At 44.4% G+C, this 27,894-nt stretch overlaps 1 protein-coding gene across 2 annotated transcripts; it reads left to right on the top strand.

Annotated features, from left to right (window-relative positions):
• Positions 1 to 492: 492 nt before the first annotated feature.
• On the top strand, positions 493 to 26,067 carry LOC120370805 (dimethylaniline monooxygenase [N-oxide-forming] 3-like). 2 transcript variants are annotated; one of them, XM_039486009.1, is made up of 9 exons: positions 493 to 572; positions 931 to 1,068; positions 12,950 to 13,138; positions 14,247 to 14,409; positions 15,936 to 16,078; positions 16,588 to 16,787; positions 18,979 to 19,337; positions 19,630 to 19,702; positions 24,224 to 26,067. In XM_039486009.1, exons 2-9 carry the CDS (start codon positions 937 to 939, stop codon positions 24,561 to 24,563), a joined length of 1,599 nt encoding a protein of 532 aa, XP_039341943.1. In that variant the 5' UTR covers positions 493 to 572; positions 931 to 936; the 3' UTR covers positions 24,564 to 26,067. The 2 variants fall into 2 exon arrangements, with proteins under 2 accessions (XP_039341943.1, XP_039341944.1); XM_039486010.1 differs by having other exon boundaries at positions 519 to 572; positions 892 to 1,068.
• The last annotated feature ends 1,827 nt before the right edge of the window (positions 26,068 to 27,894 follow it).

The following is a 27,894-nucleotide window of genomic DNA, read 5'->3' as shown; positions in this document are numbered from 1 at the left end:
AGATCACCCCACTTCCGTGTATTCCTTTCTCTCCCTGCTGTTACCACAACTCTGGGGATGTGATCTAAGACTATTTCCAGCCTGTTTGCAGGGTCTGTGGCTTCTAGGGACCACTCTGCGTGGGCTGGAAAGTGGAGTCAGAGCCAAGTGGGACGTGGAAGGAGGGCATTTAGGGAATCACTGTCATGCTATATCCCGATGGGAATCAGGGTTGGTCACCACTGCCCAATGACCCCAGGTGCTCTCTGGAATAGCATCACCTAGACAATTTATTTCTGAAGCAGACAGCTCAAATCTCCCAGCTCCTCCTCGCTTTCCACTCCAGGGATGCTAAGTTCCAAAAATCACCACCAATACTGTACAGACACACCCTTACACAGCCCTGCCAGCGAGGCCTTCCCCCTGTGATATGGTGTGTAAAAGTGGCTTGTTCTTTAAGGGAAGCTCCTCCCACATTTCAGTTGCTTTTCTGAAAATAATAGGTTCCAGGAAAGGCATTTGCTTTCCCCGGTGCCTGCCTGAAACCCACTCACAGGCATCACAGACTGGGCTGGAGAAGAGAAGGAGCAAAGGTAATGGTGAAAGCGGGACATCGCTTTGGGGAGGCTAAAAAGAGAGAAATGGCTAAAGTGATTGTAAAACTGAAATGCAGAGTGGACAGCTGACAACTGTGAGTTTAACATTCCTGCAGATCTTGGGCAATCAATCACCTCCATTTCATTCCATTATCTGTTTCACATCACTGGGTGTTAATAGGAATCAGAACAAGCTACCACTATATTTATAGAGTGAACTTGTGTGCGATATTTCTGCCCATAAAGGTGGCCTAGTCTTCTCTAGTAAAGTTCTAGGCCATTCTGCTGAAATGCTGTGGTTTCTGCTCACCGACAGCTCTATGCACTGAAGAGGTGTGCTTCTTCTCTGCTGCAGGAGACCATGGTACAGAGAGTGGCAATCATTGGAGCTGGCGTGAGCGGACTGGCCTCCATTAAGTGTTGTCTGGACGAGGGATTGGAGCCCACCTGCTTCGAGAGAAGTGATGACATCGGAGGGCTCTGGAAATTCACAGTAAGTGGGAAGCTCATTGGCGGATGACAAAACATTCTGATTTCAGAATATGTCTGGTCTTGTCACATCCCAGCTGTCACTCCATTCTGCATACGCCCTGTCTTGTATCTTGCTTTCCCTGATGCCTATAGACTGGTTTGCTCTTCAGGAGAAGCATCTGTTAATTGTTTAGAACAGATCACTAACTTTTGAGCACCATGTCTTTCTATGGCACTTGCACAGGGTGGTGAAATCTGTTCTAATGGTCACTTTACTAACCACAGTCATAGCCACAGACTGATTTGGAGAAAAGCTGTGCACCCCCAACTTCAGTTTAAGTAGAGGGGAGCTGCGGGTGCTCTGAAAATCAGCCGGTCAGTCCCTGTAAAAGTTCCTTTGTGTTAATCACAAGGTGCTGTGCAACCACGTGTTAGAACAGCCAGAAATATAACTGACCCTGTGGAAGCTCTATTGAGATTTCACTGCTTAAGCAGGGCTGGCCAGAGGGTGGGGCAAGTGGGGCAATTTGCTCCGGGCTCCGCAGGGGCCGTCACGAGAATATAATATTCTATAGTATTGCAGGAAGTGGGGGGGGTCAGATAGGGGGCAGGGCCAGGCTGTTTGGGAGGCACAGCCTTCCCTACCCTAAAGCTCTTCAGCAGTTTGAGGCTTGCAGAAGAGCCAAGCTGTTAGCTTTTCCATTAGGGCTACCATCCCTTTCACTTCTCAAATGCCAAATTATAGTCTGTATTTAATTTCAGGGTCATGGGGAGATTCGTGTCAGGGGAGGGTAGCTTCATTTAAAATTAGCCACTGGGGGAGGGATCACATGAGAAGAGCAATATCCTACAGCACCTACCTCCTTCCTGACCCTACCAAGGGAGACCCGCCCCCCTCCGCTGCATTCCCTGAGGCTTCAGAGGGGTTAATTCAGTGGTTCTCAAACTTTTGTCCTGGTGACCCCTTTCACATAGCAAACTTCTGAATGCGACTCCCCACCCCTTATAAATTGAAAACACTTATTTATATATTTAACACTATTATAAATTCTAGAAGCAAAGCGGGGTGTGAGGTGGAGGCTGACAACTCGCGACCCCCAGTAATAACCTTGTGACCCCCGAGGGGTCCCAACCTCCAGTTTGAAAACCCCTGGGTTAATTTAATTTTAGCATCCTGTGTCCATTCACATGCATGTGCTATTTTGAGCATGTCAGTTTTCACAACATAAGCTCATCCCAGATTCTGGAACAAGCTCAAATGCTCAGTTCGTGGAGTATGTACATAAGCTATACTAAAGACAAACCCACAGTAACCATCTCTAGTTTGTGAGGGACCCCATGGAGCCAATCTCTAGGAAACAGATAAATGCATGGAGGTTAAGTCCATGAATGGCTATTAGCCAGGATGGGTAAGGAATGGTGTCCCTAGCCTCTATTTGTCAGAGGGTGGAGATGGATGGCAGGGGAGAGATCACTTGATCATTACCTGTTAGCTTCACTCCCTCTGGGGCACCTGACATTGGCCATTGTCTGGGCTGGATGGACCTTTGGTTTGACCCAGTATGGCTGTTCTTATGTTCTAACTTAAATGAACCCAAAGTTATGGAGACAGATATGAGTCAAGGAAGCCAGTAGAGTATCAGAAACCTGGAAAAATCTCGGACTGGATGGGCTCAGGTGTTTGGTCACAAGCCGAGGTGGTTCAAAAGTTTTGAATTTTTTTTAAGCAGACTTTTTTATTGTTTCTTTAAACAATCAAACACAGCAAGCAGCCAATATTTGGCCACACACTTCTGAAACCCCAAACCATATTCAGGTTTTGGCAGACTAATTTCACCTTTTCAATTAAAAAAACTACAACAAATTTTGAAGGAAAGCAGATATTGTCTGTGATTTTTTTCTGCTTTTTAAAAACCCTTAGTTTTCAATCCAAAAAAAGTTTGACGGAAAATATTTGTCCAACCATTTTAATGAGCTTTAGTGCCTTTTAGCACTAGCTGATTCTGAGAACCAGTGATACCTTGCAAAGAATTTTTCTCAAAACTGGGTTTGTGCCAAGATGTGGAAGGTTTATTTTCCCAGGGCCGCCCGTGGGGGGGAGCAAGTGGGGCAATTTGCCCGGGCCCCACAGGGGCCCCCATGAGAATATAGTATTGCAATTTTTTTTATAGAAGGGGTCCCCAAAATTGCTTTGCTCCAGGCCCCCTGAATCCTCTGGGCGGCCCTGGTTTGTCCTGCCTCTCGGCCCTTCTTGAAGGTCTACAAAGCACGTGGCATATCCCGGGTGCTGCCCTAAACAGCAGCTATATGCTGATTTGCACCCACTCTGAGATAGGGTGACCAGATGTCCTGATTTTATAGTGACGGTCCCGATTTTGGGGTCTTTTTCTTATATAGGCAGCTATTATCCCCCACCCCTGTCCCAATTTTTCACATTTGTTGTCTGGTCACCCTACTCTGAGAGCTAGGATGACAAAACCACACATGCGTCTTGACTGTGATTCAACGCAGGATTTCAACTCAGGCTTTCAGAGGGACAAGGCTAGTGCCTTAATCTACCTCCCTTTAATACGAATATGAGAGTTTGAAATGTAGAAAATGCAGAAAATTAAGAACATAAGAATGGCCATACAGGATCAGACCTTTGGTCCATCTAACCCAGTATCCTGTCTTCCAACAGTGGCCAATGCCAGGTGCCCCAGAGGGAATGAACAGAACAGGTAATCATCAAGTGATTCATTCCCTGTCACCCATTCCCAGTTTCTGGCAAACAGAGGCTAGGGACAGCATCCCTGCCCACCCTGGTTAATAGCCATTGATGGACCGATCCTCCATGAACTTATCTAGTTCGTTTTTGACCCTGTTATGTGTGGCTATTTGGCTTTGTCTGCTTGTGAAATGCAAAGGTCTAATGCGACTCTATGGAATTAGTGCTAAAAATCCCATTGATTCCAGTGGGTGCAGGCTGTGGCCGGAGTTGGTTAGGATGGTGCAGGGGGAACTAGCTGGGAGCAATAGGATGTAATTTAGAAAAAAAGAGTTGGACTGAACATCCCAACAGATCTATTTTGTTGTGTACTAGTCTCACAGGGCAAGTGGTGCATGTCATGAGATATGGAATCGCTGACTGTCTTCACTGGGAGGCATTTATTAAAGAAAACAGCTACATGTTACTGAAAAACAAACAGGCTTCCACACAGCTTGAGTTCCAGTCTTGTCTCTCCTGTTTGACATGGGGTGGGTTTCCGAGACAGAGCTCCAGCCCAACCCAGAAAGTCTACGTGGCTATTTTTAGTGCTGTAGCCTAAGCTACGAGATTCTCTGCCATGGGTTTGTTTTATTGTTTGCTGTATAGGCGTACCTAGAGACAGTGAATGGCTGACTATCATACTGCAACCTGTTACAGGGCAATCACTAATCTCCTAGGAGGTTTAAAACTTGACCAAGGCGTTGAGAAATAAAACGGGTGGGAAGAACCTTGCATTGGCAAGATGGGCATAAAACAGAGAGCCCCACTGATACTTCTCTGCTAAGCATTAATTTGATCAGTAGTTGGGAAGCTGCCAGTGACCTAAGGGTTAAAGTAGGCTGTTGCCAATTCATGCTGAGTGTTTAAAGTTACCTGATATGTGTGCATTTGGACTTGTGCTCTGCAAATGGGAATGTGAAGTAAGAAGGGTTATGTAATGAAAACAGAACAAAACACATAGTTCCCTATTAACAGGCAATGAGGTGCAAAAAAGGGAGTTGAACCTTTGTCAACTGCACGCTTCTTAGCTGCATTTTCGTTGCAAATACAGGAGTATCTTTACCTATTAAGATAAGGAGCTTTATAAACATCTGTCATGGGCCCTGCTTTTATTCACCGCACTCAGTTTAACTGATTAAAGAAATACAGGATCCCCCTAAAGTTCCTCTGCTTTGTCTCAGATGCTAACAGATTAATGACTCTTTGCGTGACAGCCTGGCTATTCTTAAGTGACAGGCAGAGAAACCACAACTGTGTTGTTTAAACACAATATCACTGTCAACAAGTTTGAACAAGCAATGGCCAGGAGAACTGCACAGTGAATTGTCTGCCAGATGCAAAGCTTGGGGATTTCGAGACATCTAGACAGACTTATGTGCAGTGCTGGGGAGGAGCCGATGGTCATGCTACATGAAAGAACCAGTGACATAGGGAAAGGTAGGAGAGAGAGCCTGGCGGCCAAATTTAGGATTGAAATCCAGGACCTCCATAGTAGCATTCTCTGAAATGGTTCCAGTTCCACAACCAGGGCCAGTAAAGCAGGCAGAACTGCAGGGTCTCAGTGTGTGGATGAGGTGATGGTGCTGGGAGGAGGGATTTAGTTTAATTAGGGAATGGAGAACCTTTTGGGAAAGGAGGAGCCTGTACAGAAAGAATGGGCTCCACCTACACCAGAACAGAACCAGACTGCTGGCATGTAAAATTAAAAAGGTCATAGAGGAGTTTTTAAACTAAGGGCTGGGGGAAAGCTGGTGTGGAGGAGCTCATGGTTCAGACAGAGACATCCCTTAGGGGAGGATTTATTAAAGAGGACATAGGTGCCAACTCTGTGGAAAAGGGATTCTCTATATCTTAGTGGAGAGGAGAGGACAAAGTACAGGTAGGAACTGAAGAGCAATAGTCAAATGAAAAAGAGTCCCAGACAATTACACCACAGGAGGGCAGAGAACTAAATACGGACAAGTTTTATGAGTGTTTGTACACAAATGCTAGCAGTCTAAATACTAAAATGGGTGCCTGATAGTAAATGAGGATATTGATATACTAGGCATCACAGAACCTTGGGGGAACTATGGTAATCAATAGGACACAGTACTACCAGCGCACAAAATATATAGGAATGAAGTGTTGGTCGTGCAGGTGGAGGAGTGGCACTGTGTGTGAAAGAAAGCATAAAGTCAAATAGAATAAACATTTTAAGTGAATCAGACTGTACCACAGAATCTCTATGGACAGAAATTCCATGCTTGAATAATAAAGAGTATAGAGAAGGAATGTACTACTGACCACCTGATTAGGATGGTGATTCTAAAATGCTCAGGGACGTTAGAGAGGTTACAAAAACAGAAAATCCAATAATAATGGGGGATTTCAACTATCCCCATATTGACTGGGTACATGTCATCTCAGGACAGGATGCAGAGATAAAATTTCTAAACACCATTAATCACTGCTTCTTGGAGGAGTTAGTCCTAGAATTCACAAGGGGAGAGGCAATTCTTGATTTAGTCCTAAGTGGCACACAGGATCTGGTCCAAGAGGTGACTATAGCTGAACCATTCGGTAATAGTGACCATAATATAATTAAATTTAACATCCTGATAGGGGGAAAATACCAAATAAACCAATCACAGTAGCATTTTACTTCAAAAAGGGGAACTACATAGATATGAGGAGGCTAGTTAAACAGAAATTAAAAGGAACAGTCACAAGAGTGAAAAGCTTGCAAGCTTCATGGAAACTTTTTAAAAACACCAAAAAAGAGGCTCAAACTCAGCAGGGTCACTGGACAATCAAGGTGCATAAGTAGCACTCAAGGAAGACAAGGCCATAATGGAGAAGCTAAATGAATTCTTTGCATCGGTCTTCACTACAGAGGACATGAGGGAGATTCCCATACCTGAGCCAGTCTTTTTAGGTGACAAAGCTAAGGAACTGTCCCAGACTGAGATATCAGTAAAGGTGGTTTTGTAACAAATTGATAACTTAAATAATGATAAGTCATCAGGACCAGATGGTATTCACCCAAGAGTTCTGAAGAAACTCATATATGAAATTGCAGAACTACTAACTGTCGTGTGTAGCTTATCACTTAGATCAGCCTCTGCACCATATGGCTGGTGGACAGCTAATGTGACACTGATTTTTTAAAAAGGCTCCAGAGGTGATCCTGGCAATTACAGGCCAGTAAGCCTGACTTCAGTACCAAACAAATTGGTTGAAACTATGTAAAGAACAGAATTATCAGACACATAGATGAACACTACATGATGGGGAAGACTCACCACTGCTTTTGTAGAGAAATCATGCCTCACCAATCTATTAGCATTCTTTGAAGGGATCAACAAACATGTGGACAAGGGTGATCTAATGGATATAGTGTACTTGGACTTTCAGAAAGTCTTTGTCTAGGTTCCTCACCAAAGGCTCTTAAGCAAAGTAGGCAGTCATGGGTTCAGTAACTGGCTAAAAGATATGAAACAAAGGGTAGGATTAAACGCCCAGTTTTCACAATGGAGAGAGATAAATAGCAGAGTCCCCCTAGAATCTGTACTGGGACCTGTGCTGTTCAACATATTCATAAATGACCTGGAAAAGGGGGTGTCATAGGTCTTCTCCCCCACTTGGAGCTGTTGGGTTCCAAGATGGGGACCTGCATGGACTCCTCTAAACTAAAATCCTAGTTTAGATCTGGTTCTCACTGCCACCAGTCAGTTTTAAGTGTCTGACACACTCCCTGTTCCCCCAAAAACTTCCCCTGGGGAACACAGATTCAAACCCCTTGAATCTCACGAGAGAGAGAGAAACAGCCAGTTCCCCTCCCCCCCTCCTTCCCTCTCTCCAGCCTGCTCCGGAGAGATTACACACCGAGTCAAATCCTTGACTCAACACAAAGAGGGACTCACCTCCCCCTCCCCTTCCCTAGTCCTGGAGAGAGATACCTTGATTCAAACTCCTTGAATCAAACAAAGAGGGATTCCCTATCCCCCCCATCCCTTTCCCCTAGTCCTTGGGAAAAATACCTTGATTCAAACTCCTTGAATCAAACAAAGAGGGATTCACTTTTTCCCCCTCCCCTTCCCCTGAAAATCCAAACAAGGGAAGAAATCAATCAAGTTTTAAAAAGAAAAGATTTTATTAAAGAAAGGAAAAAAAGTACACTCTCTCTGTATTACCAGGATGCAAAAATACAGGGTCTAACTTATAAAAACTGGAGAGACTTCCCCCTCCCTCCTCCTCAGAATAATCAGTAACAGCAACAGAAATAAAGAATTTCCTTCAGCAAACACACAATTGCAAATATAGAAAGCAACTCAAAAGACTAATCCACCTTTTTAACTAATACTCACTATACTGGATAGTAGAAAATACTCCAGGAGAACTTGGAGACATGTCTGGCCTCTCTTAGATCCAAAGAGAGCACACAGAGCAAACAAGGAACACAGACATTGAAATTATCCTGTCCCTTGATTGGTCCTCTGGTCAGGTCTTCCTCAGGTTACTGAGCTTGTTAACCCTTTCCAGGTAAAAGAGACCTTAACCCTGATCTGTTTATTTATGACAGGGGGTAAATGGTGAAGTGGCAAAATTTGCAGATGTTACAAAATTACTCAAGATAGTTAAGTCCAAACCAGACTGCGAAGGGTTACAAAGGGATCTCACAAAACTGAGTGACTAGGCAAGAAAATGGAAGATAAGAACATAAGAATGGTCATACTGAGTCAGACCAAAGGTCCATCTAGCCCAGTATCCATCTTCTGTCAGTAGCCAATGCCAGGTGCCCCAGAGGGAATGAACAGAACAGGTAATCATCAAGTGATCCATCCCCTGTCGGCCATTCCTAGCTTCTGGCAAACAGAGGCTAGGGACATCATGAATGAAATTCAGTGTTGATAAATGCAATGTAATGCACACTGGAAAACAATCTCAATTATACTTACAAAATGCTGGGGTCTAAATTAGTTGCTTCGCAGCCATGGCCACTCTGGCACAATTAAGATCAGACAGAAGTTGGCCGGGGACCAAATGCCATTTCCATTCGAAAGCTCTGGATGTGATGGAATTATTGCAACTTTCGCCCGAGGAGTTTAATGTGCAAGAGTTTAATGAGGAGTTTAAGATCTGGCTTGACAAAGCCCTGGCTGGGATGATTTAGTTGGGGACTGGTCCTGCTTTGAGCAGGAGGTTGGACTAGATGACCTCCTGAGTTCCCTTCCAACCCTGATATGCTATGATTCTATGCAGGACCCCAGGAGGTGGGTTAATGATCATGTGTCCCATGGCAGCTGTGTCCCTAGCCTGTCGGCCATTCCTAGCTTCTGGCAAACAGAGGCCATCACCTCATCCACACACAGAGACCCTGCAGTTCTGCCTGTTTTACTGGCCCTGGTTGTGGAACTGGAACCATTTCAGAGAATGCTACTATGGAGGTCCTGGACTTCAATCCTAAATTTGGCCGCCAGGCTTTCTCTCCTACCTTTCCCTATGTCACTGGTTCTTTCATGTAGCATGACCATCGACTCCTCCCCAGCACTGCACATAAGTCTGTCTAGGTGTCTCGAAATCCCCAAGCTTTGCATCTGGCAGACAATTCACTGTGCAGTTCTCCTGGCCATTGCTTGTTCAAACTTGTTGACAGTGATATTGTGTTTAAACAACACGGTTGTGGTTTCTCTGCCTATCACTTAAGAATAGCCAGGCTGTCACGCAAAGAGTCATTAATCTGTTAGCATCTGAGACAAAGCAGAGGAACTTTAGGGGGATCCTGTATTTCTTTAATCAGTTAAACTGAGTGCGGTGAATAAAAGCAGGGCCCAATCTCAGATGTTTATAAAGCTCCTTATCTCAACAGGTAAAGATACTCCTGTATTTGCAACGAAAATGCAGCTAAGAAGCGTGCAGTTGACAAAGGTTCAACTCCCTTTTTTGCACCTCATTGCCTGTTAATAGGGAACTATGTGTTTTGTTCTGTTTTCATTACATAACCCTTCTTACTTCACATTCCCATTTGCAGAGCACAAGTCCAAATGCACATATATCAGGTAACTTTAAACACTCAGCATGAATTGGCAACAGCCTACTTTAACCCTTAGGTCACTGGCAGCTTCCCAACTACTGATCAAATTAATGCTTAGCAGAGAAGTATCAGTGGGACTCTCTGTTTTATGCCCATCTTGCCAATGCAAGGTTCTTCCCACCCGTTTTATTTCTCAACGCCTTGGTCAAGTTTTAAACCTCCTAGGAGATTAGTGATTGCCCTGTAACAGGTTGCAGTATGATAGTCAGCCATTCACTGTCTCTAGGTACGCCTATACAGCAAAAAATAAAACAAACCCATGGCAGAGAATCTCGTAGCTTAGGCTACAGCACTAAAAATAGCCACGTAGACTTTCTGGGTTGGGCTGGAGCTCTGTCTCGGAAACCCACCCCATGTCGAACAGGAGAGACAAGACTGGAACTCAAGCTGTGTGGAAGCCTGTTTGTTTTTCAGTAACATGTAGCTGTTTTCTTTAATAAATGCCTCCCAGTGAAGACAGTCAGCGATTCCATATCTCATGACATGCACCACTTGCCCTGTGAGACTAGTACACAACAAAATAGATCTGTTGGGATGTTCAGTCCAACTCTTTTTTTCTAAATTACATCCTATTGCTCCCAGCTAGTTCCCCCTGCACCATCCTAACCAACTCCGGCCACAGCCTGCACCCACTGGAATCAATGGGATTTTTAGCACTAATTTCAATAGGGTCGCATTAGACCTTTGCATTTCACAAGCAGACAAAGCCAAATAGCCAAACATAACAGGGTCAAAAACGAACTAGATAAGTTCATGGAGGATCGGTCCATCAATGGCTGTTAGCCAGGGTGGGCAGGGATGCTGTCCCTAGCCTCTGTTTGCCAGAAACTGGGAATGGGTGACAGGGAATGAATCACTTGATGATTACCTGTTCTGTTCATTCCCTCTGGGGCACCTGGCATTGGCCACTGTTGGAAGACAGGATACTGGGCTAGATGGACCTTTGTTCTGACCCTGTATGGCCATTCTTATGTTCTTAATTTTCTGCATTTTCTACATTTCAAACTCTCATATTTGTATTAAAGGGAGGTAGATTAAGGCACTAGCCTTGTCCCTCTGAAAGCCTGAGTTGAAATCCTGCGTCGAACCACAATCAAGACACGTGTGGTTTTGTCATCCTAGCTCTCAGAGTAGGGTGACCAGACAACAAATGTGAAAAATTGGGACGGGGTGGGGATAATAGCTGCCTATATAAGAAAAAGACCCCAAAATCAGGACCGTCACTATAAAATCAGGACATCTGGTCACCCTATCTCAGAGTGGGTGCAAATCAGCATATAGCTGCTGTTTAGGGCAGCACCCGGGATATGCCACGTGCTTTGTAGACCTTCAAGAAGGGCCGAGAGGCAGGACAAAGACAAACAGGAGGAGGTTAGAGGAAGGGGAATGCTATATTGGGATCTTTATCCACATCAGTTAGGTTCACTATTGGCAGCACAGTAAAAGTGGATCTTTAAATAGGGACAGGTGAGACCTTGTGGAGGAGCTCAGAGAGGTTGAACCAGGCATAGGTGGCTGCGAAGAAGGAGGGGATTGTGCAAAAATCTGACGAACAAGCAGACAAGGAGGGGGGTGTTGGTGGAACAGCGGGGATTGGGAGCCAAATTCCTTGCCCTGCTTTGAGCATTGGTTTTATGTTAGCAGCTCTCTGCAGCAAAGCAACCACAGACCTCCTGAAGATCTGAACTATGGTCTCAGCCAGTAAATGGAGGAGGAGTTGATTACAATAGTCTGCATCTGTTTAGAGTCTTTCATCTGAGGATCTCAAAGTGATCTTAGCTAGCGTAGTTTTATTATCCCCCTTTTATAGATGGGGAAACTGAGTCACGGCAGCCTTGTCTCTCTCAGCAGTGAAGTAACTTTCCCAAAATTTCACAGCTGGCCCGTGGCAGAGCTGGGAATATAACTCAAGTCCTGGTTACTGGTCACCTTCCCCAGACAACACTCCCTCCAACTTTGTTTTAAAGAGTATTGATTTGAAGTTATGCATATGTTCTTCCTTCCCTGCCTGTGATAGAATCTGAGAGCCGCTATGAAAGGAGCATAGGATTGGAGAAGGCAACAGCACTTCTGTACATCTATTATATTAAAGCTTGGAGTCGTCTTTCTTGACTGGATTTATTTTTATACCAAACATTTCTGTCCGTCCTTAGTGGGATTTGACTGGTGAATTCTGTACTCTGTAACTACATGGTAAAAACATGGGCCCTGATTCAGCAAAGCACTAAAACACACACTTAATTTTAATCCCATTGAAGATGGGATTTAAGCATCTGCTTAATTTGAAGTACATACTCAAGTCCATCCCTATTCAGCAAAATGTGCTTAAGTGCCTTGTAGAATTGGGGCTTAGGGGTCTGATCCTGCTCCCATTGAAGTCAATGGGAATTTTGACCTTCTAGCATATTTCTCTGTAATTGTGGGATAGCTGACATTTTGACTAGCACACTGGAGTTCAAACCAGGCAGGTATCTCAGGAACTAAAAGGATGAGTTTCCCCACCTGGAGCTGAAGAGTCACAGCAGACTCACCCAGATAGAGAGGGGAAGATGGCATGCACACGGAACATGGGTTACAATGGCACGTCTCCAAATAACCCAGTGTTGCTAACCCCAGGTGTTCAAAAATCATAAATCAGGCCTGAAAAGATCACGAGATTGGCATAAAAATCATGATTTTGTTTAAATGGTAAATCTGGGGTTCTTATTACTTGCCTCCAGGGGACACTCAGGTCACATTTTCAAGCTTTTCTCTGCAACCATGGGCTACAGCTTATTCTGTTAAAAAATGAAAGATTGATTCTCATGTCATCACTTGCTTCCAGGAGCGGGGGCTTTAAGATAAACACAAAATGTTGCAAGCTGGCAACACTGGTAGAACACTGTAACTCATCATCAGCTCACGCTTCTCATCTTATGTGTGCAGGAACGCTGGATGAAGCATCCCAGATAAGCTGAGAATTGTGTCTCTGTGGCTAATTCTTTAGTGAGTGAATCTCCACCATGTTACAGCAAGGATTGCAGCCACCTTCTGCGTGGATGTTTCTGCTGTTTTGTTAATTATTATTATTCTCTGTAGGAATGTGCCGAGGAAGGCAGAGCCAGCATTTACCGCTCTGTGTTCACCAACTCCTGCAAAGAAATGATGTGTTTCCCTGACTTCCCTTTCCCTGATGATTTTCCAAATTACATGCACAATTCAAAACTCCAAGAGTACATCAGGATGTATGCCAAGCACTTTGCTCTTTTAAGATATATAAAGTTCAAGGTAAGACTTAGAGCCGCTAAGGCCAGTGCATGGAGGGCCGGAGCCATGGCTTTCCCTACTTCCTGTCCCCATTAGAAGAGTGGCTCCTAGTGGTGGAGTAACTCACTCCCAGCCCCTTACTCCTCTGAGGGCAGAGGCTGGAGTTCTACCCCTACTGACCTCCTTAGATGGGCACCATCAGGACTTAACTGACTAATTCAGAGTAACCAACAAATATAATCAGTCTGTCTGCTGGTAATTCACAAGGGCAAATGGCTCACACTGTGCTTCTCAAAACATCCCCTCTGAGTCTGGCTTCTATGTACACGATGTTTTGGTGGTGGAGTAATTGAATTTTAAACAGGAGACGCACAGGGATTAAATACGAGTTAAGCCTTCCTCCTGTTTATAAAATAAATGTTTCGGTCATCCAAGCAAAACAATCCCGTGTGGCTTAGATGACATCACACAGCGAGAACAATGAATTAGGTATAGCAAAGAACTGGTCCTTAGCAATCCATTCACGGGCTGAAATTTACCAGAAGCATTAATTGACTGAGTTTTAATAATGAACAAACCTGTGAAAATCAGTCTGCTATTGGGTAAACACATACCAAAAGGCTACATTTGTCCAACTCTGATTCCAAAAGGTCACCCAGCTCAAAGTGATTATTATTATTTATCTTTATTAGCACCTAGGACCCCAGGCATGGACCAGGACCCCATTGTGCTAGGAGCTGTACAAACAGAACAGAGAGACAGTCTTTGCCCCAAAGAGCCTACCTTCTAAGAATGGTACATCACTGAAAACACATCGCTGTAACTGACTTCCATCTTTGTAAGATGTCGCTTTGGCGAAGCAGTAAGAGAACACCAGGCAGGAGAATCAAAATAATTTGGCACATTGTTATTGGGGTCAAGGCCAGTTTATTAGCTCTTACACATGTATTCCAGAATGAAATCCTGGCCCTATTAAAGTCAATGGCAAAACTCTTGTGGACTTTAGTGGAGCCAAGATTTCACCCAGCTCTCTATTGTGAATCCAGTAAGACTGATGACACTTACAAAGCTATCTGCCTGCAGAATCATGTGCCAATGAATATAAACTGATGTGTTTGTTTCTTTTAAGACTATGGTCAGCAGTATAAAAAAACGCCCCGATTTCCCAGTCACCGGACAGTGGGATGTTATTACAAAACGGGACGGGAAGGAGGAGTCAGCTGTATTTGATGCGATTATGGTTTGTTCGGGGCATCATGTGTATCCAAATTTCCCAGTTGATTGCTTCCCTGGTGAGTTGTGTGTGTTCAGTGCATATATTATAGCAAATACTAGTCAAAACATTTTCATCAGCACATTGGGGAGGTTTTTTAATTGAAAAAACTAAAATTTTGGAAACAAATTCAGTTTTCAAAAACTTCACCAAAACCTGAAAATTTGTACTAATAATGATTTTTTGAAAACAAAATCATTTCAGTTTCCTCTCTTTCATAGGAAATTCAAAACAAAATTGCAGAAAATTGTGTAAAATAATTTTACAATTTCACACAAAAAATATGTTGTATGCCTTGTAGCTGTAGCTGTGTCAGTCCCAAGATATTAGCGAGACAAGGTAGGGGAGGTCATATCTTTTATTGGACCAATTCCTGTTGTGAGAGAGACACTTTCAAGCTTTGCAGATCTGCATAAGAGCTTTGTGTGGCTCGTAAACTTGTCTCTCTCACCCACAGAAGTTAATCCAATACAAGATATCACCTTGCCACCCACAAAAAATAAGCATTTTTCAATTTGTTCTAATTATAGCTTTAAAAACTTGCCAGGCTTTCGTAATAACTGTTTAGTTCAGAACTATAAGCAGTATTAAAAACCAAGACCATATAATTGTCAAGTACAATGTTAGCAATTACGGTATATAAACCCTAGCTTTTTGTTTAGAGAAACATTATGCAACGGTATAGTCATCAAATTTTACTATTTGGCAGGGCATTACGAAAGCACAGGATTAATCTCTTTAGAACGACTTGGAGAGGTTGTTTCTGGGGATTTTGTTCTGCCCTTTGTTCATGTTAACAATTCAAATCCTCTCAAATAATCAAGGCCTATTGTCAAATGCAATGTTTTTTTATGCAAGCAAGTTTTCTCGTCTTGAGGTTGGAAGTCTCACCAAAAAATGTCAGCAAAATGTGCAGGGCCAGGTTCTGCTCTCAATGACCTCTGAGTGCTTCTATTATCTGCGATTTCATTGGAGTAACTGGGTTCTTGATGTGGTAATCAACTAAGATGCTGTGGCAGAACCTTTATGCCTGGTGAGGATGAGGATGCTTTGCATTTACATAGTGCTTTCTGTCCAAGCGTCTCAACATTCTTTACCAGTGTGAGTGAATTCAGCCTCACCATACATGATTTTACAGTTGGGAAGACTGAATCTCAGAGGGGTGATGGGCCTCATTTGCACAACTGCTGAGCACCCACCACTCCATCTGCAACTTCTCAGAACTTCGAAAAACCAGAAAAACTAGACAAGCTGGAAGAGCTGGACACGGAACCAGTGCTACTGGCTTCTTGTTGTGTGCCTTAGATTGTTTCCAAGGCAAAAAAGAACCCCCTTGAACTATCAAATCCTAGGAGGAGTTTGTAGCATGAGTAGTTTGAACCATCCTTTTTGTGACTTGTGAAATGAGCAAATCTGCTGTGGAAATCAGATAGTGACTAAATGCCGAACCCCACAAATTACTGCAAAGGGGTCCAGCCGCAAGTGGGTAAAATCTATCCCTTTAAATATCCAGATGAACTCATTTTACTTTCCACTTTTCCTCAGGGTTACTGAAGTTTAAAGGTAGCTACTTCCACAGCCGGGAATACAAGGAACCAGAAAAATTCAAGGGGAAGAGAGTGCTTGTGATTGGACTGGGAAACTCTGGTTCGGACATTGCTGTGGAACTCAGTCACACGGCCTCCCAGGTACAATTCCTTGCCTTGCTGTGGAGTTGCTAGTTCTCATTATTGAGGTACAATAATTGAGGGTTTCAAAGTGGTCTCATCATGGATTTGGACACCCAATTAATGGGAATAGGCATCCAGGTCTTCTAGGTGGCTTTGATGTTCGTACCCTTAAAATAAGCTTAGAATGGTCGCATGCCAGAGTAATACAGTATGTGGCACAAATTGTAATCAAGAGCAGGCCAAGCGCATAGCACTGTGGGTGTCACTCCCGCAATGTAGGCTTCTTTGCAGTATATCTTCCCACCAGTTCTGGGTTGGAACTGGAAAAGTGTGAAGTGGGCCTGATTCACCACTGCTTCACTCCAGTTCTACCCCAACGTAAGAGCAGTGGAGTCCGTGAGATGACACTGGAGTAAAACTGGAGCACTGAAGTGGTGAAGAGGCCTCTACCAGTGATCAGTCTGCTGTAGGGGACTGATTTCTAGAATGGTAATGGCCTCACCCTGCTTTGTCCATTCTTTTTTTAGGTTTATCTCAGCTCTAGAAGCGGCTCCTGGGTGATGAGTCGTGTCTGGGACAAAGGCTACCCCTGGGATATGTTGACTGTGACTCGCTTTGAAACATTTCTCAGGGATACCCTTCCCACCTCTGTCAGCGACTGGCTGTACGTGAGGAGGATGAACACATGGTTTAAGCATGAGAACTACGGCCTGATGCCTTTGAACAGGTAATTTTATGAGATTCTCCCTGCAAAGCATTTGAGGAGGAAGGCAAAGCCTTGCTCATCTTTGAAAAGGCAGCACAGTGTTATCCTGGTTGCACTCTACTGGTAACATCCATGTACTTTCTTCTCATCAGGCAGCAGGTTTATAGCAGATTAGCTTAAAAATAAGAGCTCAGGACAAGTGAATGAAATCTCACGCTTCAGGAGCCATACGAATTACTTGCAAGAGTAGGAAAGGAATCCTCCGTCCCTTCTAATCCATATGGGCTCAGAGTTATGCAACCGGAGAGGTGCACATGGCTAGTTTGCTATGCTCTCATGCATTGTTGCTGGAGATGGGACTCCAAACTATCAGGGCTAGGTCTGGTCCAGTACAGCAATGTCTTTCCTAAGCCATTAGAGAAACAACTTCTGTCGGTGAGAGAGACCATTTCGAGCTTACACTGAAGAAGAGCTCTGTGTGTCTCGAAAGCTTGTCTCTCTCACCAGCAGAAGTTGGCCCAATAGAAGATATTCCCTCCCCCAACTTTGTCTCCCTAATATCCTAAGACTGACACCGCTACAATTACACTGCATACTTTTTTAAACAACGTCCACTTCTTTGCCTAAAGCCAAAAACACATCACTACCTTTAGTAGGTAATTCAAGGATTAATTTACTTCTGAAACACCCCAAGTGTTGGCAGGGACTTCAGAATGCCAGTGAAGTCCATGTTTGGACTGACTTTGCTTTTAAACCTCATTGCACCATGGGGATGATCTTAGTTTTAGCTCTAGCTGAAAGAATGGGAAACATGCAGTATTCCATACGTTGTTCAGTATATGGAGATCAGTGGACCCAATCTCATTGATTAGGGTAGAGTAACTCAAACGCTGGCAACAATAGTTTTTTTTTTCAGCTAGACACAATACCACAGTGATGTTACCGAATCTCAAAAGTGAGTTATTTCAAGGGACAGCTGTAATTATGTGATGTATGCAGTGTTGTTGCAACCATGTGGTCCCAGGATTTGAGAGAGACAAGATGGATGAGAAAATATCATTTATTGGACCAACTTCTACTGGTGAAAAAGACAAGCTTTCGAGCTTACACAGAGCTCTTCTTCAATATGGGAGAGGTCATCAAGAATGTTCACCAGATTACCTTTTCCAGACCAGAAATGCTAGGTGTAGCGCGAAAGCTTCTCTTTTTCACAAGCAGAAAGTGGGTCCAATAAAGATATTACCTCCCCCACCTTGTTTCTCTCATAATTAAATGTCAATTATAATACATATAAAAAGACAGCGTCCAGATTATTAGAACTCAAAGTTGGCCAAATATTGAAAAAAAATTGTTTTATTCAAATTTTAAATGAATTTGATTTGTCAATATTTCTGTGTTTTGCTTCTCACAAATATTCATTTATCATGTGTATTACAGTAGTACCTAGAAGCCCTAGTTCTGGCCCAGGACTCCATTGTGCTGGGTGCTGTACAAACACAGACCAAACGATGGTCCCTGTCCCACAAAAATGAATTTATTGGTACCAATATTTTTGTAAAGGAAACTTCAAAATTGCATGCAGACCTGTTTGTGGAAACTGGCTTTTACATTCATGTCTATGAGCATGCATGCCAGAAATGCTTATGCCCCAGTTTACCAGGGAATACAAACAATACCATGTGACTTATCTGACCAAATCTGGGTTCGAATAGCAAATTTAGAATACAAACGACTTGTGAAGCACTGTTTCCAATCCAGCCATAGGTTGGGTATTTTTAAAACACAAAAAAATAGTGTTGAATAATTTAAAACGGTAGATTCTGAGGAAATCGTGATCCATTCATAGATATCCCATAAGCAAAAGAAAGATTCTAAATTAATTGTGAATTATTTATTCAGACTTAAAGCGATTACTATGAGAAAGAGGGTTCTTTGAGGTTTAAAGGATAAAAACCTTCATTGCTAAAGTGATCCTATCTTCAGAAGAGGTACTCCAGCAATGCCATGTAAATCAGCTCATGCTTGAGTGCTAGTGTTGGGAGGTAGCAAGCTGGCAAGTACAGGAATTAATACTGTGGAGCACTGGTGATGGGTAACCATAGGCTCAAGGAGAAAGGGTTAATACAGAAACACAATGATCTCTCTGCTTCTCCTAGCCAGGAGACAGGCAGCACTTTATACTACAGGCCTCTGTGCTTTTCTTTCTTTATAGAACCAGCCGTAAAGAGCCAGTGTTCAATGATGATCTCCCGAGCCGCATCACATGTGGAACAGTGGTGGTGAAACCCAATGTGAAGGAATTCACAGAAACCTCAGCTATATTTCAGGATGGGACTGTGCAGGAAAACGTTGATTTTGTCATCTTTGCAACAGGCTACAGCTACTCCTACCCCTTCATGGAAGACAACACCATCATCAAATGCAGAGACAACGAGGTCACCTTGTACAAGGGCATCCTTCCTCCTCAACTTGAGAAGCCAACCATGGCTGTCATTGGCCTGGTCCAGTCGCTTGGTGCAATTATTCCAACATCAGATCTCCAAGCTCGCTGGGCTATAAGGGTGTTTAAGGGTAGGTGAAGGGAACTAGGGCGGTGGAGAACTATCCCAGATGAGCTTGCCTGTGAGAATGCAACCTATAGTTCCTTGCAGATTCAAGCGGGGCATCTGGTCCAAAAAGAGAAGCAGGCATACATTTGTACACCTGCAGACCTCATGGGATTTACTAGGCCTAATCATCCCAGAAGTTGTAGATGAGTGGGAGTACAGCTGGTTTAACTGAGTGCATGGGTGAGGGGCTGGAGGAGTATTTCATTACTCAGGAGATGGAATAAACTAGTGACCTTGTACCTGTTCTTTTCTAGGGCTATATAAGCTTCCCCCAGTGAACGACATGATGGAAGATATTGATGAAAAAATGGGGAGAAAGCTCAAATGGTACGTGCAAGGTGCAGTTCTCAGGTAGCCCTTCGAGCTCTGTGTGCATGAAAAAGGCCACCACCGCCTGTCTTTTCTGTATAAACCCGACATAATGTTATGGTCTGATCTCTTTAATGCATATGCCCTGTCAGATACATTATAATAACTTGCCATCCAATAAGCAAGTGGCTTTCTCCAAGGAACCACTCTTTTAAACTCCCACTTCGCACCCCAGCACACATCTCAAATATTGTATATAACGTGCTCTCCTCAGCCTGGGAACTTGGTTCTCCCCTGTTTGGCCCACCAAATAAATATAACTGAGGAAAAACTTCTGCAGCACCAGGTTCAGGATCATTAAAAACCCTGTGGCCTCCTCAACAAGCATTCAGCACCCTCCCCTCCCCCGCCCATACCCCATTGTTCTGAACCTCTCTCACTCTGATAGTGTGTAGCTGCCCTCAGAATGGTGGAGAATCCTGTTTACAGGCCTGACCCCCAGGCCTCATTAAAGTAAATAGAAGCATTTCCCTTTACTTCAGCGGGAGTTGTATTGGGTAGATACCTGGTCAGAAAATTTCCAATGGGGCGTTTTTCTGTCAGAAAATGTGGATCTGTTAAACTTGAAACATTCTGTGAGAGTGTGTCATTTCTGACAATCAAAATCCAACCTTATTGGACTGGAACTTTCTGAGTTTTCAATTTTGAAATTACTTTTTGTTTGAAATGTATTTATTTTTATTTTATGTTACATTTTTAATGTTTTTACATGTTTGTGTTATTTTATAAACGACAACAGAAAGCAGAGTCAAAATCAAAATACAACCTTGCTCTGAAGCTAAACATTTTAATTTTGCGGCACATTTTGAAATTTGACTTTTCATTCCAATTCAGAATTAATGATTTTTTCAAAATCATGGAATTCCCTGCAAAATGCAAATTCAGTTCCTGACCAGCAAGGTTAGTTCCAGTCTCGGGGAACAGTCCATTATTATAGGCATCTTCTCAGCAGGGACAAAGTATACAGGCACTCCATAAGTGCACTCATGGAAAGGGTTACAAACAGAACATAAGAATGGCCATACTGCGTCAGACCAAAGGTCCGTCTGGCCCAGTATCTTGTCAGTGGCCAATGCCAGGTGTTTCAGGGGCAATGAACAGAACAGGGAAATTTATGGAGTGATCCACTCTGAGCTTCTGGCAGTGAGAGGTTTAGGTACACCCAGAACATGGGGTTCCATACCTGCAGGGGCGGCTCTAGACACCAGCGCGCCAAGCAGGCGCTTGGGGCGGCCGTTTCCCAGGGAGGCGGCATTTGGCTCCGGTGGAGCTCCCGCCGGCATGCCTGCGGCAGGTCCACCGGAGCCCGGGACGAGCGGACCTGCCGCAGGCATGACTGCGGCGGGTCCCGTCTTCCCGCGGCTCTGGTTGAGCTCCGCAGATGACTGCGGCAGGTCCGCTCGTCCGGGCTCCGGTGGACCTGCCGCAGGCATGCCGGCGGGAGCTCAACCGGAGCCGCGGGAAGACGGGACCCGCCGCGGGACCGGGGAAGGGCGGCGCAGCGCTCCGCGCTGCTTGGGGCAGCCAGATTTCTAGAGCCGCCCCTGCATACCTGGCTGTCTTGGCTATAGCCATTGATGGACCTATGCTCCAGAAACTTCTCTAATTCTTTTTTGAAACCAGTTATACCTTTGGTCTTCAAGACTTCCCTCTGGTTCTCTGCCCATCATGTGATTTTTTTCAGGGTGGGGCTATAAAAGAAAGGGAAGCTGTCGCTAGAGAACCTACCTAAGTGCAAATGTCCTATCCCCACCCAGCTTGCTGTCAGCTGGAAAGCTGTCAGTTGTTACCAAGTGTTCTCTGTTACTTTGATCCTGTTTTGGAATCTTCTTTCTATTGAGAAAGCTGGCCCTGAGGAAAGGACTTGAACTGACCTAGCGTTAGGGCTTTATTTGAACTCCCTTGCTGGTGAGGTTGCCAATTTCAGTTGGATGAATTCCTGGAGGTTTTATCACATGACATAATCTTTAATTAAAGATTAATTCCTGGAGACTCCAGGACAATCCTGGAGAGTTGGCAACTCTACCTATCTGCTCACAAGCTTACCGTACATCACCTTTAAAATATGAGGTGAGAGAATTACATGATCTATAACAAATGGACAACTGTCACTGGAGTTAACAGAGTGTGGTCTTATTTGTAGTACTCCTGCCAGCCAATGTACTTGCTTTTGCATCCCTTACAAAGCCAGATCGTAGTGTTGCCATGGGATGTGTCCTCAGGGCCAGGTATTTGGATCCAAGAAGGCATAGAATAGAAGGAGTTTGGGGCCTCAGGGCCATTTCTAGTGAACAATAGTGCAGAGTACCCTTGTCGCACTGGTGTAACACCCTACCTGCACTGGAGGCTGCTGGGGCAAAAGAGCAGTGGAAGAGAGCAAGGCTAGTAGTGAGTGAGGCAGCGACTGGCACCAGAGAAGAAGGGATGCAGAAAGTGGGGAGCTAAGTTGCATCATCGGAGGGGCAATGAGGACAGAGCTGAAAGGAAGAAAGTCCAGTTCAGGAAGGACAAGAAAGACCGAGATCACAGGAAGAGAAGGGAGAGCCACAACAGGGACAGGGCCTAGGAAGAGGCAAGACAGTGGTACACAAGGAAAAGAGGAAAAGTTAAAGGAAGAAAAGTACAGTTAAATGAGGGGAAAGGACTGTGTCTCTAAGTAATCTAAGAAATTATTAGAAAAAGAGTGTTAGAAAACTGTGAGAAAGGTAAAGCAAGAATGAATGTGGGGAAAATAAGCAGCAATAAAAAAAACTCTAATGAAAGGGACACAGACTTAAGAAACAAGGAGGAAGTGAGCTGTAGCACAAGGAAGGAAATAATAATGACTGTAAAACAAAACATCTTAAGGTAGACAAGGTGAAGTGACAGGAATAGTGAAAATGTCTGAGCAAAGGGACTGTAAGCCAGAAAGGAGAGGAGAGAGAATTGTTCAATCAAGAAGCCAGCACATTACATCAAGGAGTACATACATGCCTTTATTTAAGCTGAATCTTAGAACAGTGAACAAAGATTGCACAAGAGACTTGCTCAATATGTAACTAAACATCCTAAGAGTCTCTTCTCCAAACCCTGGGCTTACAGAGGGTGCAAATAAGAAACTGACCAAGGAACGTACAATGGTGGGGTTTATGTTCTGGTCAGGGGCGGCTCTAGGCACCAGCAAATCAAGCTGCTGCCTAGGGCGGCCAAATCTAGGGGGCGGCAGGCTGGGCCAGTGGACCTGCCGCAGTCATGCCTGCGGGAGGTCCACAGCCGTGGACGACCGGACCTGCCGCAGGCATGACTGCGGAGGGGGCGCCCGTCCCGCAGCTCGGGTGGACCTCCCGCAGGCATCACTGCGGCAGCTCAAGCGGAGCCGCCGGAGCCGCGAACCGTCCGCAGCCGTTCCCGCGGCTCCGGTGGAGCTCCCGCAGTCATGCCTGCGGCAGGTCCGCTCGTCCCGGGGCTCCGGTGGACCTGCCAAGGGAGCTCAACCGGAGCCGCGGGAAGAGGGGACCCGCCGCGGGACCGAGGAAGGGCGGCGCAGCACACCGCGCTGCCTGGGGCAGCCTATTTTCTAGAGCCGCCCCTGGTTCTGGTGCATTGTATTTTCTAATTGAAAATTCTGTTATTTCATTAATTATTGCCTATAACATGAGTTTAATTAAGATAGTAATAGTCAACAGACTGTAGATAACAGTGATTGTTTACCGGAGGTTACAGTTTAAGCATGAATAGTAGTTCCTGCTAAAATAACTAACTGATTTACTTGTGGTTATTCTCCACTTAACTGATTTCTACATTTCCCCAACTGATTGAGATAAAACATAATCTGACCTCTAGATTGCCTCTGCCTCTCTTTCCTGCTTGGATTCCAAATCCCCCCCCATTCGGCCCGTTACACTGGCTGCTTTAGTGACACCTGCAGCACAGAGGCCATGGTTGAGAACAGAATATCTTCTCACCCTTGGAACAGGGCCCACCGGCTCCCACATAAAGCACACAAGTGAGAGGCTTTTGAGGGCAGGGGGGACACCTACACTGTAGTTGTCCGCGCTGCATGTCTTCTGTTAACAAATATAAGGCTTCTCTCTCCAGCGGTATCAGACTGGCCCTTTTCAGATGTAATCCAGTCACAGTCCAATGCTGTATATCAAACACATGAAATCACCCCTTCTGAACAGGTCTCAGAAGTAGCTTATTCAGAGCAGCCCCAGTCCCTGCAACCCTCACTCAGGCAAAACTCTCACTAAGGCAATGAGAAGTAAGATTGCAGTGAGGTAAATGTGTTTTTGCTGCAGTATTTCTGTGCAACAATAGCATACCGCATCACAGCAACAATAGATATACTCCATGGTGTTATCTGTCCCTTCTACCACCATATAGAAGTGCACAGTTAACCTTGTGTCCATTAACCAAATGCCTTTTTTCTATAACAATACTGAGTACAACAATCCTGTACTCAGCAATGTATTATATCTTCTCCCTTCCCACCTTAAGGTATGGGCAGAGCAATACCCTACAGACAGATTATATTTCCTATATGGATGAACTCGCCTCTGCTATTGGTGTGAAGCCCAATTTTCCACTGCTGTTCCTGACGGATCCAAGGCTGGCCCTGGAAGTGTACTTTGGCCCGTGCAGTCCATACCAGTTTCGTCTGACAGGACCGGGGAAGTGGGATGGAGCCAGAAATGCCATCCTAACCCAGTGGGACCGGACGCTGAAGGCTACGAGGACCCGAGTCGTACATGATTCTCAGAAACATGTCTCCTTCTTGAAATTGCTTAGAATACTTGCCTTCCCTCTTCTTCTTGCTGTTTTTCTGATGTTTAACTAATCATCAATTTTAAGGCTCTCAACGTGAAGTTAGCGAATAGAAAGGAAAATAGAAAGGAGAGGAGAGAATCTTATCACTTCACATCAGTTCTGACCTACCGTCTGTGCAGATAGAGATGTTGACAGATAGATAGATAGATATACCACACATGCATGTATAAACTCAATAGGCCACAGCCTCCGCTGTGTAAACTGACATCGCTGCATAGAAGTCAGTGCCAGATGTTCTTTTGGTGTCAATGAGCATAACCTGATTTGTGCTTTTCTGTTTGTATCCTAGGAAATACTGAAAGAACAGACTCATTACAAGGGGAATATTGAGATAAATAAGATGTTATCTCCGTGTTTTCTTAAACCCCAAGCCCTTCATATCTAGAGTATTCAATAGTGTGAAAACTTAGAACTGGTCAAAACACGAAAATTATTTTTCACTGGAAATTGTTTTTTAAAATTGTTTTACGTTTCCCCACTGAAATTTTTGATCTATCGTTGAAAAAACGAAACCAAAAATTTTTCAGTCTTCAAAAACAATTTTTAGTTTTAGTTTTCAGTAAAACCCAATTGTTTTTATGAGAACCTGTTTTGCGGACTTGGGCAGTTATACCCCCCTGCCCACCCAAAAAATCAGTTTCAATTTTTTTCTCAAAAAAAAAAATTTCCAACCAAAATAAACATTTTAACCACAGTAAAAATATTTGTGGAAAAAATTGTTTTTGTCAAAAAGCCATTTTTTGTTGAAAAAAATCTTTCAGTGAGAAAATTTCTATTGGGTCTTGTAATAATTCTCTCTAACAACATGTTCAGCTGCAGCATCTGCCTCTTACCAAACAATCTGAAATGCATACACTACAGAGCTATCAAAATAACTAGCCTAGCTGGAGTGGGGTAAATAAAATATACAGTTTCCTGCTGGCTTTAGAGAGAACTTCTCTGAACTCATCAGCGAGGGCTTGACAGCCAAGTTGTTGCTCTCCACCTTTCCCCAGTCATGATTTAGTAAGAGCCCCCAGAATCTTCTTTTTCGTTTGGATAAATGTTCCCTTGAAGCAGTGTGACATGCTAGTTAGAGCAAGAGACCGGGGTATGTTTACACTGCAGTCAGAGGGGCAACTATGCTATTTGCATGTGTGTTGGTTTTTATCTGTAAAGCAGGGACTGCTGTCAACTTTGTAAAGTGCTTTGCATTCTTTGTACGAAAGGCACCATATATGTACCAATCAACATTATTATCTGAAGCTGTTCAGTCTAGAACAGGCTCATGTTAGCTATCCAGTATCTCCTGCTTTTGACTGAATGCTGTGGTCAGATCCTCGCTCACCCAGACAGAAGAGGGAGGTTTTAACAGTCATGTTTAAACCAGATGCATGCCCAGATGTTCCGCGGTGGGATTACATTTGTTGCGTCTCTTCTCCCTAGCCTGAGCTAATCACCATGGAGCTCAATGGAAAGACCCACCCACCCCCCATTGACTTCAATGGACATTGGATCAGGCCCCTATTGTACAAGCCACCATTTAAAAAAAAAAGTCAATTACAATATTGAAATTAAAATGTATTGGAATCTTTTCACCAGTTTCCTGATTCTCTCTCAGCTAGGAAACAATGAATCATTTATTACGAGGGGTTTATGTAGCTAGCAACTGTAGTATTGTGTAAAGTGAGGGACTAGGATGTCGATTATAGTGATTGGCGCTAGGGGAAAAGGATGCTGATTTATACCAAGAGGATGGGATGTACTAAGTGCGCATTGGATGGGAAAACCTCACAGGGTGGTGAGAGATTCAGATAAGCCTCTGGAAGGGTAGAAGCTGGCAACACCATATGCACTAAGGGAAGCAAGAGAAGACTCTGGTCCCAGTTCTGCATTTGGATTCAGTCCAAAGTATTTGGTTTAATTATGTTTCAGGGATTTGATTTTTAAAAACTGTTCGTGGGAAGGGGGCAGAAACACGTCTGGAAGTCTAGGTAGTGGATAGCATGATTTCAACTGCAAATTAATAACTTCTCACTTAAACTGCACCTACAGCTGTTTTGCAGGTACCAGAAGAGAGCCTAGTAAATTGCACAGTAGAGGTGCCTTAGGGCATGTCTACATGAAAAGGTTATTTCAATATAAGGTAGGGTGTGAATTTAAACCAATGTGGTTATACTGGTATAACTCTGTATGTGGACACTCTTATTCCAGTCTAAAAGAGCCTTTTTTCTAGTTTAGCGTATGTCACTTTGGAAGGGGTTTAAGCTATACCAGAAAAAAACACTTTAATACTGGAATAAGTATGGCCACCTGAAGAGCAATGCTACACTAGCTATTCTGGTTAATTTCCCCATGTAGACAAGAGGGCAGCCACACAGTAAGAGAGCAGGAGCACTGGCTGTGGTATGTGGCTGCGGAAAGCAGGGTGAGCAGCGCTAAAAGGGTGCTGTCAGGACTTATGAGGTGTTGAGGTACAGCATCTGTTTGTGGGATGAGCAGTGCTGTTGAAAAGAATTTAGGGCAGGGGCGGGCAAACTGCGGTCTGCGGGCCACATTCAATTTAATCCATCCCTCAAGCTCCTGCTGGGGAGCAGAGTTGGGGCCACTCCGCGTGCATGTGTCACGGCTCCCGGAAGCAGCGGCATGTCCTCACTCTGGCTCCTATGTGTAGGGCAGCCAGGGGGCTCCGCACACTGCCCCCACCTCAAGCGCTGCCCCTGCAACTCCCATAGGCCGGGACCCAGCCCCAATCCCCCTCCTGCCCTCCGAACCCCTCGATCCCAGCCCCATCCCAGAGCCCGCATCTCTAGCAGAGCTCTCACCCCCGTCCTACACCCCAACCCCAATTTCATGAGCATTCATGGCCCACCATACAATTTCCATACCCAGATATGGCCCTCAGGCCAAAAGATTTGCCCACTCCTGATTTAGGGGATGATGGAGCACAGAGAGAGAGAAACTTTGTCAGAACGTTGCGGCAGGAAAGTGGAGGTGTCGGGTAGGAGTCAGCGACAGGATGGAACGGACAGCAGAGAGGAAGATGCTCCTGGCTGGAGCTGAATAGTGTCTTTTCAATGTTTTCTTCTCCCTTGGTGATGAATAACAACATCTGAAAGTTCCATGATTGCTGGATCACAGCAGGTCCCATTTATCGGCTCATCTGTCTGAAAAGACCACCGGAGGCAGCAACAAAAATCAGCTCCTAGCAGAAGTAGCCTTCTAACACAGGATTGTACTCAAACAACTAAAAACTATAGTGACAAGGTCGGGGAGGTAATAGGTTACCTCCCTCACCTTGTCTCTCTCATATCCTGGAACCAATATGGCTACAACTACACTGCAAATAAAAATTATTTTAG

The sequence above is a fragment of the Mauremys reevesii genome, linkage group 8, assembly GCF_016161935.1.
Source record: "Mauremys reevesii isolate NIE-2019 linkage group 8, ASM1616193v1, whole genome shotgun sequence".
NCBI classification, from domain to species: Eukaryota; Metazoa; Chordata; order Testudines; family Geoemydidae; genus Mauremys; species Mauremys reevesii.
This window is presented reverse-complemented; position numbering and strand designations above follow the sequence as displayed.